We start from the raw sequence: 15,727 nt of genomic DNA on the forward strand, positions 1-15,727 counted from the left end.
AACCTTTAGTTATCTGTACATTTATTGCTCCTTGCTTCCCGACATGGCACAGAGATATTCACAATAGTTAATGATTATAAAAAATTATTCAAATAAAAATCTTTACTAACGGGGTGAACAGACCATAACAGGGAAAAATATTTGTTTCCAGTTTTAAAATCTGATGATTTCCCTCTTTTTTGCCACTTAGAATGACTTAACCTCTAATGAATGCAGTATTACAGAAACTGGATGTTCTTCTAGATGTCCTTGAATTGTGAAATTGGAAGGAAACAAAACGTTACATTAAAAGTGTGCATGTGGTTCCATGTTATATGGAAGAGATGTGGAGCATAATGAGAAGAGAAAAAGCATTCTTCAGTTCAGAATAATAGAGGGGACATACATAAGAAAACAAATTTTATTTAGGTTATCGTATTTTTCGGATTATATGGCGCACAATAAATTTTTGAGAAAATTTAAGGATTTTAAGTGCACCTCATAGTCTGAAAATTACGGTATGTTGTGATTCATATAAAACCAACGAAACACCTTGTCACATTTCCTAAATGGGAAAAATCGTTGGAAAAAATATGTAATATGCAAATGGTAACTAAAACACAAGATTGTTACACGTCAACATCAAACATGAACTGGTCATCAACATTAACAAACAAACCATCTGATGAATGGCACGGCTTTGATGGACATCTACACTACATCTGCTCTTCAGTTAACCTCCATGTGGCAGGATGGAGCTGCAGATATCTTTTATCTACACAGCATTTGGCTCATCTATCCGACAAAGTACCTGGCTGTCATCATAACAACTGATGTCTTTCCTTGCCGTTAGCCAGTAATGTTTGTTGCTTCCTTCTTCAATGTTCCCATCCTCTACTTTGGTGATGATGCGGGGATAATTGTCATGGTCATATTTGACCACACACTACTGACTAACATGGTCGCCTGTGATAACTTCTGACTACCATGCCGTTATTGCCACTTTCTTGTGAGTTTCCTCATTAGGTTGAGGGACTGGCTCTTTTTTAGAATCAGAATCAAGTTTAATCGCCAAGTAGGTTTGCACATACAAGGAATTTGACTTGGTGTTGATGGTGCAGACAAAATAAGAATAGAGATGAAAACAGCTAGCTGGGATGATTGTATTGAAGGCAGAGCTGAAATCCACAAACAGGATCCTGACGTAGGTTCCTGCAGAGTCCAGGTGTTGGAGGATGGGGTGAAGGGCCAGGTTGACAGCGTCGTCTGCAGACCTGTTGGCTCTGTAAGCAAACTGTAGGGGGTCCAGGAGGGGATCTGTGATTTCTTTAAGGTGTGAAAGCACAAGGCGCTCAAAGGACTTCATAACCACAGAGGTCAGAGCGACGGGTCTAAAGTAATTAAGTCCTGTGGTCCTTGGCTTCTTGGGAACAGGGATAATGATAGATGATTTCAAGCAGGCTGGTACGTGGCAGGTCGCACACCAACACACGGTGGCAGCCGTCCGCGGTGCCATCATGAGAAGTCAATCAGTCCTTCTTCTCTCTGGCAAACACAGTTGATGTCTCTGTAGTGGATTTGCCTTTACAGCCACTGATCACCTGGTGGATCCTCATTGTTCACCACGGTCAATGGGGGTACCTACGAGGGGTGTCCTGGTACCAGTTTTGGCTACCAGTATTGTAAAATAAACACATTTTTATGCTTTGTTATAGATATTGTAATTTTTAAATCCATATAAATGCAAGTGTGATTAAACAAGAGCAACGGAATAAAATAAAGTTTTAGATGCAGCTCACTGGTGGATGTGCTATATTTTTTAGAACAAGCTCGTCGCTCGTCGCCTCGGGGTTCACCATGTTGGTGACCCCTGGTTTAGATACTTACCAATTCCAAGTACCAATATTGAGTACTTAATAAATTGGTACTTATAGATCACAAATGACTTCATAATATAATTGACCTCTGAAGACGACTGAGCATCAAGGGCGATGAATTCTGTGAAAGATTCAGCTATGTTCTCTCCTTCTTTTTCTTTCATCAAACAACCTCTTGGTGTATAGCACCACCACCTGGTACGGAGTGGTATCTAGCCTTTGAGTTCCGGCGTAGCCCAGCCCAGGAGGAAAATTGGTTTCAGTTCAGAGTATCGGATTGCTTTTACTAGTATGAGTACGAGTACTTGACACTGGTATCGGGACACCACTAGTACCTACCCTAGTGTGTGAGAAGGAAAAAGACAAATTGCAAAGATGTCTATTAGTGAGTATACCTCATAACAGATTTGGTATGATTTCAGGTAAATGTTTGTCGTATTGTTTATGGTTGCTGATTCTGGTTATGGTATGCTTAAAACAACTATTTGCATGAGAGTAGAATTTCTTTATTATCGTTTATGAATCTTTTCAAGTGAGTATTGGTAACACACAGTACATCTAACTATATAGATTTTTTTCTGATGAGTAAATATGATGTTGTTCTTGACTACTGATCAGGGGATGTGACACTTTATATTGTTGTGTCCGTGTTATAAATTACACCATAAACGACCGTGTGTCAAACCGTGTACAAAACTCTTTGTACAAGATTGATCAGATTGTGTTTCATGGTGTTAATTTACTATTATCAAAGGTATTACAATATGAACGCTGTCGATCTGCTAGTTTTAAAGTATAGTACAGATACTCTTGTTACTTTTGGAAGACTTCGGATAAGTTTTTTAAAAGGCACACATATGAACAGGTTAAAGATAAATCTTGAAAACCAGTAAAAACAATTCTTACCTGCAGCACTGAATTCACCTTTGCCTCACTTATAAAGAGCTCCACAGCTGATTCCTGCTCCTTCAGCTTGAGGAATAGCATCTCTGCATTAGGGATGTCGTCCCCCATGACAAGAAGCCTGTCAGCCGAGCGTTTAAGGGTGTCCCCATCACCATCTGGGGTCCCTTTGCCATGTTTGGCTTAAAGAAAAATCCAGGTCACATCAAAGACTTGTCTGAGTGGTTCAGATGAAAAAAGGAAAAGTTCCTTTCTGCTGATACTGAGCGGCAGGCCCATCACTGAAGAAGTGGAGCCGGCTGACATTATGAAATCTATCTTGAATCATATCCAAGACTGGATCTAGGTGTGCCCAGACTGCTGGAGGGTCATGCCTTCTCCATGGGGATATTGAACAGAAGGTAATTGGTGCCTCCTGTATTGCTGTGTATAATACACCTGTGTGTAGGGTTGCTTGTTGATGCAATCCCCCAAATTGCATGGACTGTGCCTCTTTGGCATATTTACAGATGCAGTTCTCACTAAAATCCACATGAATTAAACATTTGTGGCTCTGGAGACTTTCTCTAAGTTCCCTAGAGGCAAATGTTATAGAGATATTTTCTGAACTTCGTGCGTTCCTGGAATTCCTCAACAACTTCATCCTCACTCCTAGTGAATTATTATTTTTTTTTTGACTGTTATGATAAGAAAAACTCTTATTTCTAAACCAAATCTCCAGTTTTGCACATGATTGTCCAAGTTGCCCTTGAGGAAGTGTAAGGGGGTATAGCTCAGTGGTAGAGCATTTGACTGCAGATCAAGAGGTCCCCGGTTCAAATCCGGGTGCCCCCTGCTTGTTTTGTGGGTCGTGGCCGAGTGGTTAGAGCAGCACACTTATACTCAGAGAAGGATGCAAGTACCCGGTTCGATCCCTAGTCAGGGCACTCTGGCTCCCTGAGCAAGACCCTTAACCCCAGATTGCTCCCGGGCGCCGTACATGGCAGCCCACTGCTCCCCAAGGGTGATGGGTTAAAAGCAGAAAACAAATTTCATTGTAATGTATGTTTCAATGACAATAAAGATGATATTGCTATTACTTACTATAAGTTGCACAAGCATATGCAGTGCCCTTTTCATAGTTCCACAAGCACTTTAACTGTCTGTCTGTTTAAGCCATGCCATTTCATTAAAGTGACAGAAAAGCATACACAGGCAGCCATATAATATTCCACATGGAACATGTTAAATATTTTATTATACAGATACGATAATCATAAGATACATTAATGGGTATCACTTATTATTGATAATTCCCAAGGGCCCTAAATGAGAAAAAAAATAGTGGCAAGCTTCATTATATTGCTGACTGTAATTATACATTCGGCCAGTAGGTGGTTTCATGTGCAAATGAAACCTCTTGAAATGAACCCTTTCCTGAAGCAATTGGCTCAAGTGGTTCAATGCCTCATGAGGCCTCATTTTGCCATCACTATTTAAGATTTAAAAAAGTAAGGAGAAAATTACAGCTGAAGCTTACCTCCTTTTCAACAGTTGAATCCCTCCAAAATCAAATGATGTCACTTCCTGTAAAATGGCTTTAATGGAATTGTAGTCCTTTTGTGAAGACGATTTGGCACATTCCAACAGGATTGAAAATTAATACTGGAACTCGTAGAAAATGGGTAATATAGCAAATGAGAAATAATATTATAAAAATATAAAGTTCCACCAGATTAAATTAGATGATGAGATAAAGTTGAGTGTAGTTTATCAAATTGTTAGAAAATAAAAGCTTTGGAATTGTATCACCTAAACTTATTACATTGCACTGCAGACACTATGAAATTGAGCATGTGTGTCACCAAAAAGGTGTGTAAAATGAAAATGGATATAATAAAGGCATTTTATTTATATGTTCAAGTTATAGAAAGCCCTTAAGTGCATGACCAAAGTACCATATGGTGAATATTTGGCATATTCAATTAAAATCTGTGTAAGAGAAATACACAGACACAAAACGTTGCTCCAAAAAAATAATCACCCATATTGTAATACCGTGATATTGTATTGTTCAAATCTGAAGAGTGTATATTAACATCATTGTTCATTGTATTAATGTGAAAAGCATGCTGTTAGAACAATGTTTTAGGGTTATAACGTGATATTGCTCTTTTCTTTTCTTCTCACTAAGTTGCAGCTCTATGCTTCCGTATAGTATCCTATGAACAACAGTGTTACAAATACTTTTCACCTCAGAAGAAAATAGGACTAGAATTATCAAAAGTTTTCTGATGCCAATGAAAATATAATATTTCTTTTTTGATTATAAGTAATTATAAGTAATTTGGGTATTGCTCAATTATTAAAAAATTGAATAATACCCAATACCTGTAAGAGTATATAATCTGCTCTGACTCTGGAAAATGAATTAACAGTGTAGCTTTTAGGGCAGGACTTAAGGAACATAGTCAACGTTTGCAAATATTGTTAATTTTTTTTTAAATAAATCATATCACATTGAGAAAACAATTTCTCAGAGGATGCCTGCTGTATTTGAGATGACCAGTTCTTCTCCAGATGTTGAGTTGTGGCTTTAGCAGAATTATATTGTCTTAAATACAGTTAGATAAAGTTGCAAAATATGGTTCCAAAACTGCTACAGAAAGTTAAAGTTCTTAAAAAATGTAAACTAACAAGGACAAAATGCCTCTGCACGGGAGACTGTACCAACTGTATAAGTGTATAGTCTGAAAAACTCAGAAAGTATGTAAACAAATGCAAACATGTAAAATAATTTTATTTTCATCAGAAACACTGTTCTGGTTCTGATCTACCAAATGACAACACTTATGTTAAAAAAAAATGACTAGGTTCTACTTGTGGTTGGAGGGGAATCGCAGACCTGTGGTTTGGACTTCAGGGCCACCGTAGGCTGCAGCCTTATATGTAAAAAGTAAATAAATCCTGGAATTAAACTAAGAATATGTTTTGAATATCACTTATGATAAATCCAGTCAATTTTTTTTTTATTTTAACCCCAAAATCTTTTTAAAAGCACGTCTTTTACACTGAGCTATATATAGCTCAGTGGTCTTTTCGTCCAGAGGAGACTCTTTTATTTCTAAAAGTTGAAACCGGAAGTTGATGGTTTTGTGGGGAGTTTTCATCCCCCCTCCACTTCCTGTTTGCCACTGCTCCTTTCTGTTGGCCTCTTCGGCGAAACCGGTTCTTTAACGTCTGCGTTTAGCTAGCTGACACCTGCGACAGTTTTCCCTTTAAACGCGGAAACTGCTTCACCCGCAACGTTAAAGATGGCGGCGGCCTGAGAGCAGTTATTTTCCTGGGTTTGTCGAAGTTTACGGGGACGGAGCCGGGTATGCTGCCTGCGTCGGGAAAACTGCCCGATTCGGGCTGAGTTTTTTTGGACCGACGGGCTAAGAGGAAACCGCGTCTGTTTAAATTCCAATTCTGTCTGAGTGGTTTCATTAATTCTTCTCATTTTTATCGCATAAACGGCGTCCGATTTAACACACCCAGATGTAGTAGACAACCAGGACTAGATGACATTAAGGATAACATGCTCTATGCTAAAAACGACAGGTAAGTGTGCTTTTTGTTGCTATTGAAGATGCATCTTATACATCTGTTTGAAAGCGTTTATATGAATAGATTATGACGTTTTCAGCACCTTCTGTGCAGTTAGTTTGATAAATAATGGCTCTAGCGAATATTTTGGGGTTTGGGTCAGAGTTTTTGCACGCTATTAAAATGAAATATTTATTTATTTGTGGTCATTTAAATGAGTTGTGTATGCTTGACAACATATCGCCATAATTCTGTCTCCTCTGCTTGACAAAACGGAAGTAAGATTTATTTTCCACTTTAAAAGTAGGTATTCAGATTACATCTTTCGTGGCACAATGCATCTAGGATGCCATTTCTGTGACATTAGAACTAGCTTGTTACACGTTGAACATTTCATGGCCATTAAAAAAAAAAAAAAAAATAATAAAAAAAAAAATATATATATATATATATATATATATATATATATATATATCTTGGTATAGCAAGTTTATTGTATTTCGTCATCGACTCAAGATGAAATGTACCATCTCAAGCACACGGACGTCACAAGAGAAATCTTCTATGTTGCCAGGTCAGCATCTTAACAGCTCGCTACCAAGAGGTCCATCACAGATTACCAAATGAAAATGGAGGAAAAGCCCCTCTCAGGCCCAGACAACACCAGGCTGGAGGTGATTATTGTTCTAACACCTGTTCTGTCCTGAATATTTGATGCCCGTTTTTCCACTTGGTGTTTATTTTTATTTTTGCTGTTGCAGGCCCTGATGCAAGACATCTACTCCGAGCTGGTGGAAGACGCCTGTTTGGGCCTGTGTTTTGAGGTGCACCGTGCCGTTAAACAGGGCTACTTCTTCTTGGATGAAACGGACCAAGACAGCATAAAGGAGTTTGGTTGGTGCCGGTCGTTACCGTGTTTTCTGGTGCATTTTGTTCCCCCACTCTCTCTCACCAGGTCCATTCACTATATATGCATCTGTTTACTCATCCAGAGATAGTGGATCAGCCTGGAGTGGACATATTTGGTCAGGTGTTTAATCAGTGGAAGAATAAAGAGTGCGAGTGTCCAAACTGCAAGAGGTTAATCGCGGCGTCTCGCTTTGCTCCACACCTGGAAAAGTGTCTCGGCATGGGACGCAACAGCAGCCGCATCGCCAACCGCAGGTTGGGTTTTACAACTGTTTTATGTCTGATTTGAAATTCTGAACTTTGAATTGATCTAATTGATTGTCTTTGGCTTTAAAAGGCTAGCCAGCAATAACAACATCAGCAAATCGGAGAGTGATCAGGAAGACAACGATGACCTTAACGACAACGACTGGTCATACGGAGCAGAGAAGAAATGTGAGGACCAAAAACTCCGGGCTTGGATTCTTTATTGAAAACGCTGTAATTCGTGTAATAAACGCCTTTCTTGTGCGTCTTTTGCAGCCAAGAAGAGAAAGTCAGATAAGGTAAATTTGTTTTTATCATTTTTGCAAACGGAGTAAAAACGCTTGAATCATTTTCTGGATTGCAGGGAGGAGTTTTAATTAACATTTTCCTTGTGCAGAATCAGAACTCCCCAAGAAGATCCAAATCTCTTAAACACAAGAACGGTAAGTGGTTTAGGGGGGCTAGTTTCTGGCTCGGTGGAAAAGATTGCAGTGAAAAGTAATCTTTAACTCCCACCTACCGTCATCAGGGTGTTCTGTCCGAACATTTTTTTTCTCAGTAACAGCTGAATTCCACTAATTTCATTTTATTTATTCTAACAGGGACAGTACAACTAAGACATTGCTGCCGGTGGGCAGATGATGCAGCGCAGACAGAGCTTCTAGCAGAATGCTAATTTACAGTCCGCATCCCTGGTCAGGCTTTTGATCCAGGAAAACAAATCTAAATTTGTTTGTGCTGATTCAAAATTACATATTGATGACCCATATAAAAGTACAATAAAATTACAACTCACAACGCAAAGGTAAAATACATTAAAGAAAAAAATCGACTTAACGATTCCCACTTACTCCAGCTCTAGTTCTCGCACCTATGTTAGTATATTTTTGTATTAATTGACTAATTAAATCTGGGGCAAGACCAGTCATACATTTAACTACTGTCTCAACAAAAGAAAACTTTAAAAAACTGTCAAAACTCAACAGGTTTTAACAATGCTTGTATTAAATGCCAGCCCCACAGTCACAGTTTCGGCTCTTGCTTTGTTGCTGGAAACCAGTTTGATGGTTGACAACTTTTCATTTAAAACGAGTTGTATTTATTCTTTCAAAGGGACTTGGAATTCAGAGTGTAGAAAATGTTTTTTTATGAGGCGATCAAATACAAAAGCATTTAGGGAAATTCTTAAACATTTCTTATATTTCTGTTTATTTTGAATTTTAACTCTGCCTAACAAATACCAAAAGATTTCTGTTGTGCTGTTACACAGATCAGTTAATAGTCACACTTACCTAACATATTTAGTTTTAGAGCGCGGGATCATAACGAGCCCACGTCTTTGTGAAGTAACAGTGGAACGATTTTTTTTTTTTTTTTTTTTCTAAAACCTAAACTTTGAGCAATTTTCTTTGAAATAAAGAAAATCAAGGCTTGTTCATTTTCCCTTTCAGGTGAGCTTGGGACCAGCATCAGTTCAGATCCCTACAAGGTAACACGTTTTCAAACATTTGGTACCTTTTCACCTACTTTGTGCATAAAATAGTGCTGATTCCCGTTAGCTTTTGTCTTTCGCAGCAGTACAACTACAATGCTGGCATCAGTTATGAAAGCTTGGCACCGAATGAAGTCAGATCCTTATTGACAACAGTGAGCAACTTCTGCCAAACAATGGTTTCATTTTAACGCCTTGTTTTTAACTCTGATTGTTAATCCAAGTGATTTTTTTTCTGCAGCAATGTGGGGTGATCTCTGAGCACACCAAGAAGATGTGCACAAGGTAATCAGCGAGAAATTCTCTGATGTCCTCTACTTTCAGGGAACATCTTTTTAGGTTTTATTATCCTCATTATAAAGCTGATCTAACCTCTTATATGTGTTTAAAATGTTGTGTATAAATAATTTACTCATTCTGTAAAGACCAGAATGTTGTGACACATAAAACCAGAAGATTGAAAGATGGTTCCTTTTCCAAATTTAGGTAAATGTCCCCCAATTCACTTGTCATACACAGCAGGGTGAGTGGATTATGAAGGTAACTGTGGGTTCAGGTTTTTTTTTTTTAGGATCACTAATCCAAGTCACGTCTTAAAATCTCACCAGCATATAATCCCCCTAATTTGGTACTCAATAGGAAATGAACACAGTTGTTTTGTTTTTTTCTGATTGTTTGAAATATCCCAAGCAATCTTGATCGTTGATACGATTACAACAACAGGGTTCCCGCGGATCCTTAAAAAGTCTTAAAAGGCATTGAATTCTGTAATATAAAACTAAGGCCTTAATTGGCATTAAAATGTCTTAAATCAATCTTTCTTAGGTCTTAAAATTGTTACCAGGTCATAAATAGGATTTTATTTTTGTAATCCTTACCAAACAGTAAAATAATTGACACAATTATAATTTTTTTTATTTACCAAACGGCTCAATGTAACCATTATTGGTTCCGTCCCGATAGCAGAACCAATAAAAACTGTTGCAGCCGGACTATAGCTGCGAAAAAGAGTTGGCACTGATTTATAGTTTATTTTAGTAGGGAACAAAACAAAGTTTGTGAATTCAGTTCAGTAGTTGTTAAAAATATATCTGTAATTTGTGTGTTTTTAGCTTTCTTCCTTTATGGAATGTTTTTCAAAATTTTAAACATGTCTACTGAGCCAGAAAGTAATGGTTTATGTTAAAATAAACATTTGGGTGAAGTTGTCGCAACCAGGTTTATCTTGTTTATCGTGAAGTTGGGCTTAACTTTTTATTTCAAGTGGCATTAAAAAGTCTTAAAAAGTCTTGAATTTAACTTGCCTTATGCTGTAGGAACCCTGAACAAAGTTGTCCACACTAAGTTACATTTTAAGTTGATGTAGGCCCTGATGGGGATCCAGTGATTCTTAGATTTTTTTCTTGATACGTAAAATCTAAAAATAACGAAGAGAGGAAATGCTTTTGACTTTTATTTAAACAACGTGGTTGGTCACAATCTAGCTGGTCAGTAACTGTCCCGGCAGTCGGCCCCACCTCATCCGGCGGGACGCGCTAACGTTAGCGTCCTCACCTTTTATCGTTTCCTAAGCCGAAAATGGCCCCTCAGCCTCACCGTCACAATCAAAGCACCACGCCGTGCATAATCTGTGTCAGTCTCAGCGGGAATGTCGGCATCATGAAAGTGAATGGGAGTGATGGGTCGAGCTGCGGTGGTTCTGGGCGGGCCGACAGGGACTTATAATGCCACCTTGTGTCCCTCCAGGTCTCACCGATGTCCACAGCACACAGACGATCAGAGGAGGGCCATCAGGTTGTTCCTCCTGGGGCCGTCCGTGTGAGTGTGCCCCGCCCCCTTCCTCACGCAAAGTGTGCTCGGAAGGAAATGTTTAAACTGGTTCTGTCGGGGGGGGGGGGAGATGGAGCTCAGTGTTTCATTTTCTTTGAAGTTTTATTCTAGTTTGAGTCAAAATGAGGCGTCCAGAGCGGAGGCACCTCTAACGTTGACCAGGGTTGCTTTTGTGCAGTTAAAGGGTTGATTGTGTTGTTTTACCAATTCATTATTTGATTGAGTATTTTAATCTTTTCGTTGCAAATCTTGTATTTTCAGTACTGTTTGAGTTAATTGTGCTTATTTTGTAAGCGGCATCAATGGAGTTGTGCCTTTAAAAAAAAAAATAAAAAAAATTAGAAACAGCTTGGTAACCATTGTCAGACTGATGGATAGCGGTGGGAATTTTTAATTTTGTTTTTAAATTTGGTGAAGTTCAGAGCGGGATGTGTTGCTTTTGGGTTCGTTTACAGCTTCTCTATGCGACTTATTAATTCTATAGGAAGCAGGCCTGGCTATGAATTGTGAACTTAAATCTGACGGCAACCAATTTGGTTTATCATCGACTTTTTCACAGGACTAGGTTGGCTTGGGAGAGCTCTATCCCTTTATAAATTAAATCATCTTTTTTTTTTTTTTTTTTTTTTTTTTTAATTAAATCATCTTAAAACTGTCTGTACATAATCAGGTTGTTTTTGTCTGATCTTATTTATTTATTTTTATCTGAAGCACCTAAGTGGGACCAAAAGAAGTAAAAACAGAAGAAATCCATCAGGGGGTAACAGCTACACTGCAAGAACAGAACTTAAAATAAGTAAAATATTCTTAAAATTGGTGTAGTTGTCCTTGATTTGAGCAGGTAAATAAGATTATTTGCCAATGGAATAACAGTTTTGCTCTTAAAATAGGAACAACTCATCTCCATCACCTTATTTCAAGTGCAGGATGTCTAATTATTATTTAATAATTATTTTAGGGGTAAAAATACTCATTCCATTGGCAAATAATCTCTTTTACCTGCTTAAATAAAGGACAAATACACTAACTTTAAGAACATTTTACTTATTTTTAGATCCGTTTTTGCAGTGTAAATGCTGTCATTTGTTTCTTTTTTTTTTTCTTTTTTGACAGGCTTTCCCTGTTTGAGCAGCCGTGGCCTAAGCCAACCCTAATTTTATCCATCAAACCCAAAATTAAAATTATACACAGACAAAAAGGTTTTCATCTTGTTTAAAACTAAAAAAAAACAAAAATATGCAAATATGTAATTTTGAAGTGTTTTAACTGACTAGGATTCTATTTTGTACCTTTTTTTTTTTTTTTTTAAACTATTCCAGTTGTTTAAAAAATATCGTGGAACAAATTTTGTTGGGTTTAATGTTGAAACTTGTCTTAATTTATTCAACAACAAAAAAATTGCATTTTTCTTTTTCTCAGTTTCAGAGATGTAATCATTTCCACGTCTCTTTCTGAGTAAACCTCTTGAGTTCTGACACACCAGTGTTTACGTTCTTGACCTGTTTGGTTTAAAACGAGGAGCGGAGCAGTCACATTAGAGATCTAAAATAATTTTTTGCTTTTTCTGTGACAGGCCGACGCTTCCCGACGTCGACGGCGACGGCTTCGACGTCCCCGACAGCCAGGCGGTGCTGAGCCGCCTGCAGTGGGAGGACTCCCCGGACATCTCCCCCGCTGACTCCGCCTCGTCAAAAGCCAGTAAGGAAGCGTCGGCGTTCAGATTCTCCTAAAGCCCAGGATTGTCTCGTGGACGCATCTGTTTCTCTCGCAGGCGGCAACCATTCAGATTCCAGGAGGCCCAAGAAGAAGAAGAAGCCGGCGGCGGTGGCGGCGGCTCTGAGCATGAGCGGCGGAGGGGGAGGCGTGAATCTGATGGGGGTCAGCGGCGCCGTCTCTCAGAGTACCATCAGCTTATCGACCAAAAAGAAGAAGCCCAAAGCAGCGGCGGCAGCAGCGCCTTCCGTCTCAAGTATCTTTAACGAATTAAACTAGCCTGGACCTGCTTTAGGATATAATTTATCTGTGAAAGTGGGATTCCTCTTTCTTCATCATAAACTCTCACTCATCTACTTTTAGTGGCCAGCTTCAGGGGGGCTTTGTGTTCCTTTTAATGTCGCTCTTTGTTATTTCTAACTACTGGGGGACAAGAACGGCGCTCAGACAGATTTTGCTGTTAAGTTTTACATGTTTCTAAGGCGAAGAAAACAAAAGATTTGGTTCAAATCATGACGATTCACTGCATCGATGGAAATGTGTTTAGAAAGCAGAATCTATGTAGCGATAGAAGCAGTGAAACCCTTCTTCACGTCCATTCTGTGGATCTAAACATCTGCACACCTGTTTAGGTGCCATACTGTCGCTATGTAGAGGAGATTATGACAATCGCTTCAAAGCTCCTTCAGCTTTAATGTGAGACACATCCTGCACAGTTCAACTTAAAAAAAACCTAAAAAAAAACGTCTTTTCTGCGGCAACGGCTCAGTCCTGGTCCTGAGGGGTCGTAGTTTCCTCCATGTTTTCAACGTCTCTGCTCCAGCAAACCTCCATTTAAGTCACTGCGTTAAACACAGAGTGCTCAAGAAGCTCGTTAATCCAAAGTTCACTTAAAATCTGATGAGGGGGGAGCAGGGTAAACGCCGAGAACATGCAGGACAGGTGGGCCCTGAGGACCGGGGTTGAGACCTGCGGTATTATAGGGGGAGGATATAAAATATAAAAACCCAGAAAGCTGTAACCGACTGACGGCACAGGTTTGCACGCAGCCAAACTTTAACTTGGTTTGGTTTACTCTCAGCATGTCCATTTCTTCCCAGTCTGCATCTTTCTTCCTGCAGCCTCTCCGCTCCAAAACGCTGCTTTTCCTGCCGGGGAATCCTTTCTTCTGTTGACGCACATTTTTTTTTTTTGCTCACTGTAACGCTTTCTATCAGACACCCGAACGTTTAAACAAAAAAAAAAAACCTTATCACTGAGGAAGAGCTGGCCCAGATCATGACGCTGCCACCGCCGTACTTTACGTTGGGTTCTCTGTTTGTGTTCGGCGATTCTTTGTGTTGTTTCGTTCCCAAACAAGTTGAATTTAGGTGCTTTCAGCTGAATCTGGGATAAATGTCACATTTTTTTTTTCTTTTGTTCAGGGCTTTGTGCACTTTTTAAATCCTTTTATTTTAGGCTTTGTGTAATAATGTGTTAAAGCTTCACTTCTGAATATACTATATGGAAGATAAATCATTTAGAATCAGTGTGAAGAAGGAAAAGACGAGCTGTATTTAGCTTTTTTTTGGTGAATCCAGGTGTGACGGCGTTTCTTTCTTCGTTTTGCTGCCTGACGTCTCCAGTTCTCCCTCATCTGTTGCTTCGCTCCGACTTCTGTGGCTATGAGCGAACCGGACCCACCAGCGGCTTGACGCTGGCGTTGTGTTGCACAGTTAGTTGTGTTTGTGCGCCTGCGGGCTGATCTGCGTTCGGTGTGAACGTGTGTCTCATTTGTCACAAAAATCTAGAACGTGACACTTTGTGAAAGGACATTTTAGATATTTACTTCTGTTTACATGATGTTTGGTTTTGTGAACGCCTTTATAGCAACGTTTCGATGTTTGTGTGAATGTGGAGATTTTTTTTTTTCTTTAAAAAAAACATCGAGTTGCTGAAACGGAGCCAGGAATATTGTGTATTTTTATGCTTATATTTTTGCAGGCACTTTCTGTTTATGAACGACAGATATACGTCGCTGCTGCGGTGAGAGTGTTGGGTCTGTATCTTGTATCCTGTCCTTAAGGAGTAATCATGAAAAGAAATCCTTTAAATCACCTAAAAGACTGAGACACGTTGCCCTGCGGACTGAAGTCTTGATGCAGTTGGACCAAAAAAATGTTTTCTTTTTTTTTTTTCGTGGAGCTGGTTTGCTAGCTGTCTTCAAAATCTTAAATGAGCTGCTCATCGATCACGTTTTCAGTTGAAGTTCTGATCAGACGCTTACCTTCGATCATTTAGGTTTTTAATGAGCCATTAGAAACATTGTTTTTTCTAGGGTGGACCGATTTATATGACATCCAACTTGAATGATTTTCAGAAGCAAGTTACTGTTGCAAAAGTGCTTTTGTTGCCACTGAGGTCACTCTGGCCCGGACATTTACCCATTCTGTACATCTGATTGGTTCATTTAAATTGGTTGGTTTCCTAGCTACAGACTCGGCTTTTAAGCATAAATCACCTTTTTATTTTTTTTCCAACAGTGCTGATGTCAGGACTTTGGGCAGAGCATTGTTAGCCCGTTATATCTGGACCAAAACTTGTTGTGACATATGTTAGGGAACATACACCAATTTAGTGCAACGTTGAACCGCCTTGCTGTTTATTTAAGGTGAATTTAAGAACTTTAAGGTAATCCTCTCTCATTATTCTCAATGTGCCAGTGGCAGTAAAGCCAATCCTCAGCACGAGGCTACCTCCACCACGCCTAGAGCCAGAGCAGTGATCTGGAGTTAGAAACCCTCTGATTGGGCTTCCTGTCACTGAAACCTTTCCTCAGGAAGGCATCTGGCGTGTCCAGCTGCGACTCTCCGTAGACCCTGCATGTAATGTGATTTTTGAGGGAAACCGGCTTCCCTGTGGACAGACATCTGCATCTCTGTTCATGGCAGGCTTGAACTAAAGTGTTTTTTCTTCTTTAGAGCCAGTTTCCTTTCATTTAGTTATTGTCTGGGTCAGATGCTTGGTACCTGGACAGCACTAAAGGATTAGGTATACTTAAAAAAACAAAAATAAGAGTCCTGACATCATTCTTGTTAAAAAAAAAAGTGTAAACTTTGCTTAAAAGCCAGCGTCATGCTAGAAAACAGGCCAGTTTTAATGAACTGTACGAGGTAGTCGAATTAAAGCTGGAATTATACCAGAAGCTTGTCGAGTAGCACATTGCTAAGGG

At 39.2% G+C, this 15,727-nt stretch overlaps 2 protein-coding genes and 1 non-coding gene across 4 annotated transcripts in view; all 3 read left to right on the forward strand.

Moving 5' to 3' along the window:
* Positions 1-3,521: 3,521 nt before the first annotated feature.
* trnac-gca lies at positions 3,522-3,593 on the forward strand. The gene has a single exon. It is a non-coding gene; the product is annotated as a tRNA-Cys (tRNA).
* Positions 3,594-6,222: 2,629 nt separating this feature from the next.
* Positions 6,223-13,248, forward strand: LOC118566270 (ataxin-7-like protein 3). 2 transcript variants are annotated; one of them, XM_036147761.1, is made up of 13 exons: positions 6,223-6,341; positions 6,901-7,000; positions 7,088-7,220; positions 7,319-7,490; positions 7,573-7,670; positions 7,758-7,780; positions 7,879-7,924; positions 8,933-8,970; positions 9,060-9,128; positions 9,215-9,258; positions 10,720-10,791; positions 12,377-12,501; positions 12,575-13,248. In XM_036147761.1, the coding sequence occupies exons 2-13, from the start codon at positions 6,950-6,952 to the stop codon at positions 12,793-12,795; spliced, it is 1,092 nt and encodes a 363-aa protein (XP_036003654.1). In that variant the 5' UTR covers positions 6,223-6,341; positions 6,901-6,949; the 3' UTR covers positions 12,796-13,248. The 2 variants fall into 2 exon arrangements, with proteins under 2 accessions (XP_036003654.1, XP_036003653.1); XM_036147760.1 differs by having other exon boundaries at positions 9,057-9,128; positions 12,575-13,239.
* The window catches only part of LOC105937494 (ataxin 7-like 3), a 30,088-nt gene continuing 20,643 nt past the window's right edge, over positions 6,283-15,727 (forward strand). Inside the window, exon 1 of the mRNA XM_036147762.1 lies at positions 6,283-6,341. The gene's annotated coding sequence lies outside the window, so the exon portion shown is untranslated. The remainder of the gene's footprint in view (positions 6,342-15,727) is intronic.

The sequence above is a fragment of the Fundulus heteroclitus genome, chromosome 16 (genome assembly GCF_011125445.2).
Source record: "Fundulus heteroclitus isolate FHET01 chromosome 16, MU-UCD_Fhet_4.1, whole genome shotgun sequence".
Classification (NCBI taxonomy): Eukaryota; Metazoa; Chordata; class Actinopteri; order Cyprinodontiformes; family Fundulidae; genus Fundulus; species Fundulus heteroclitus.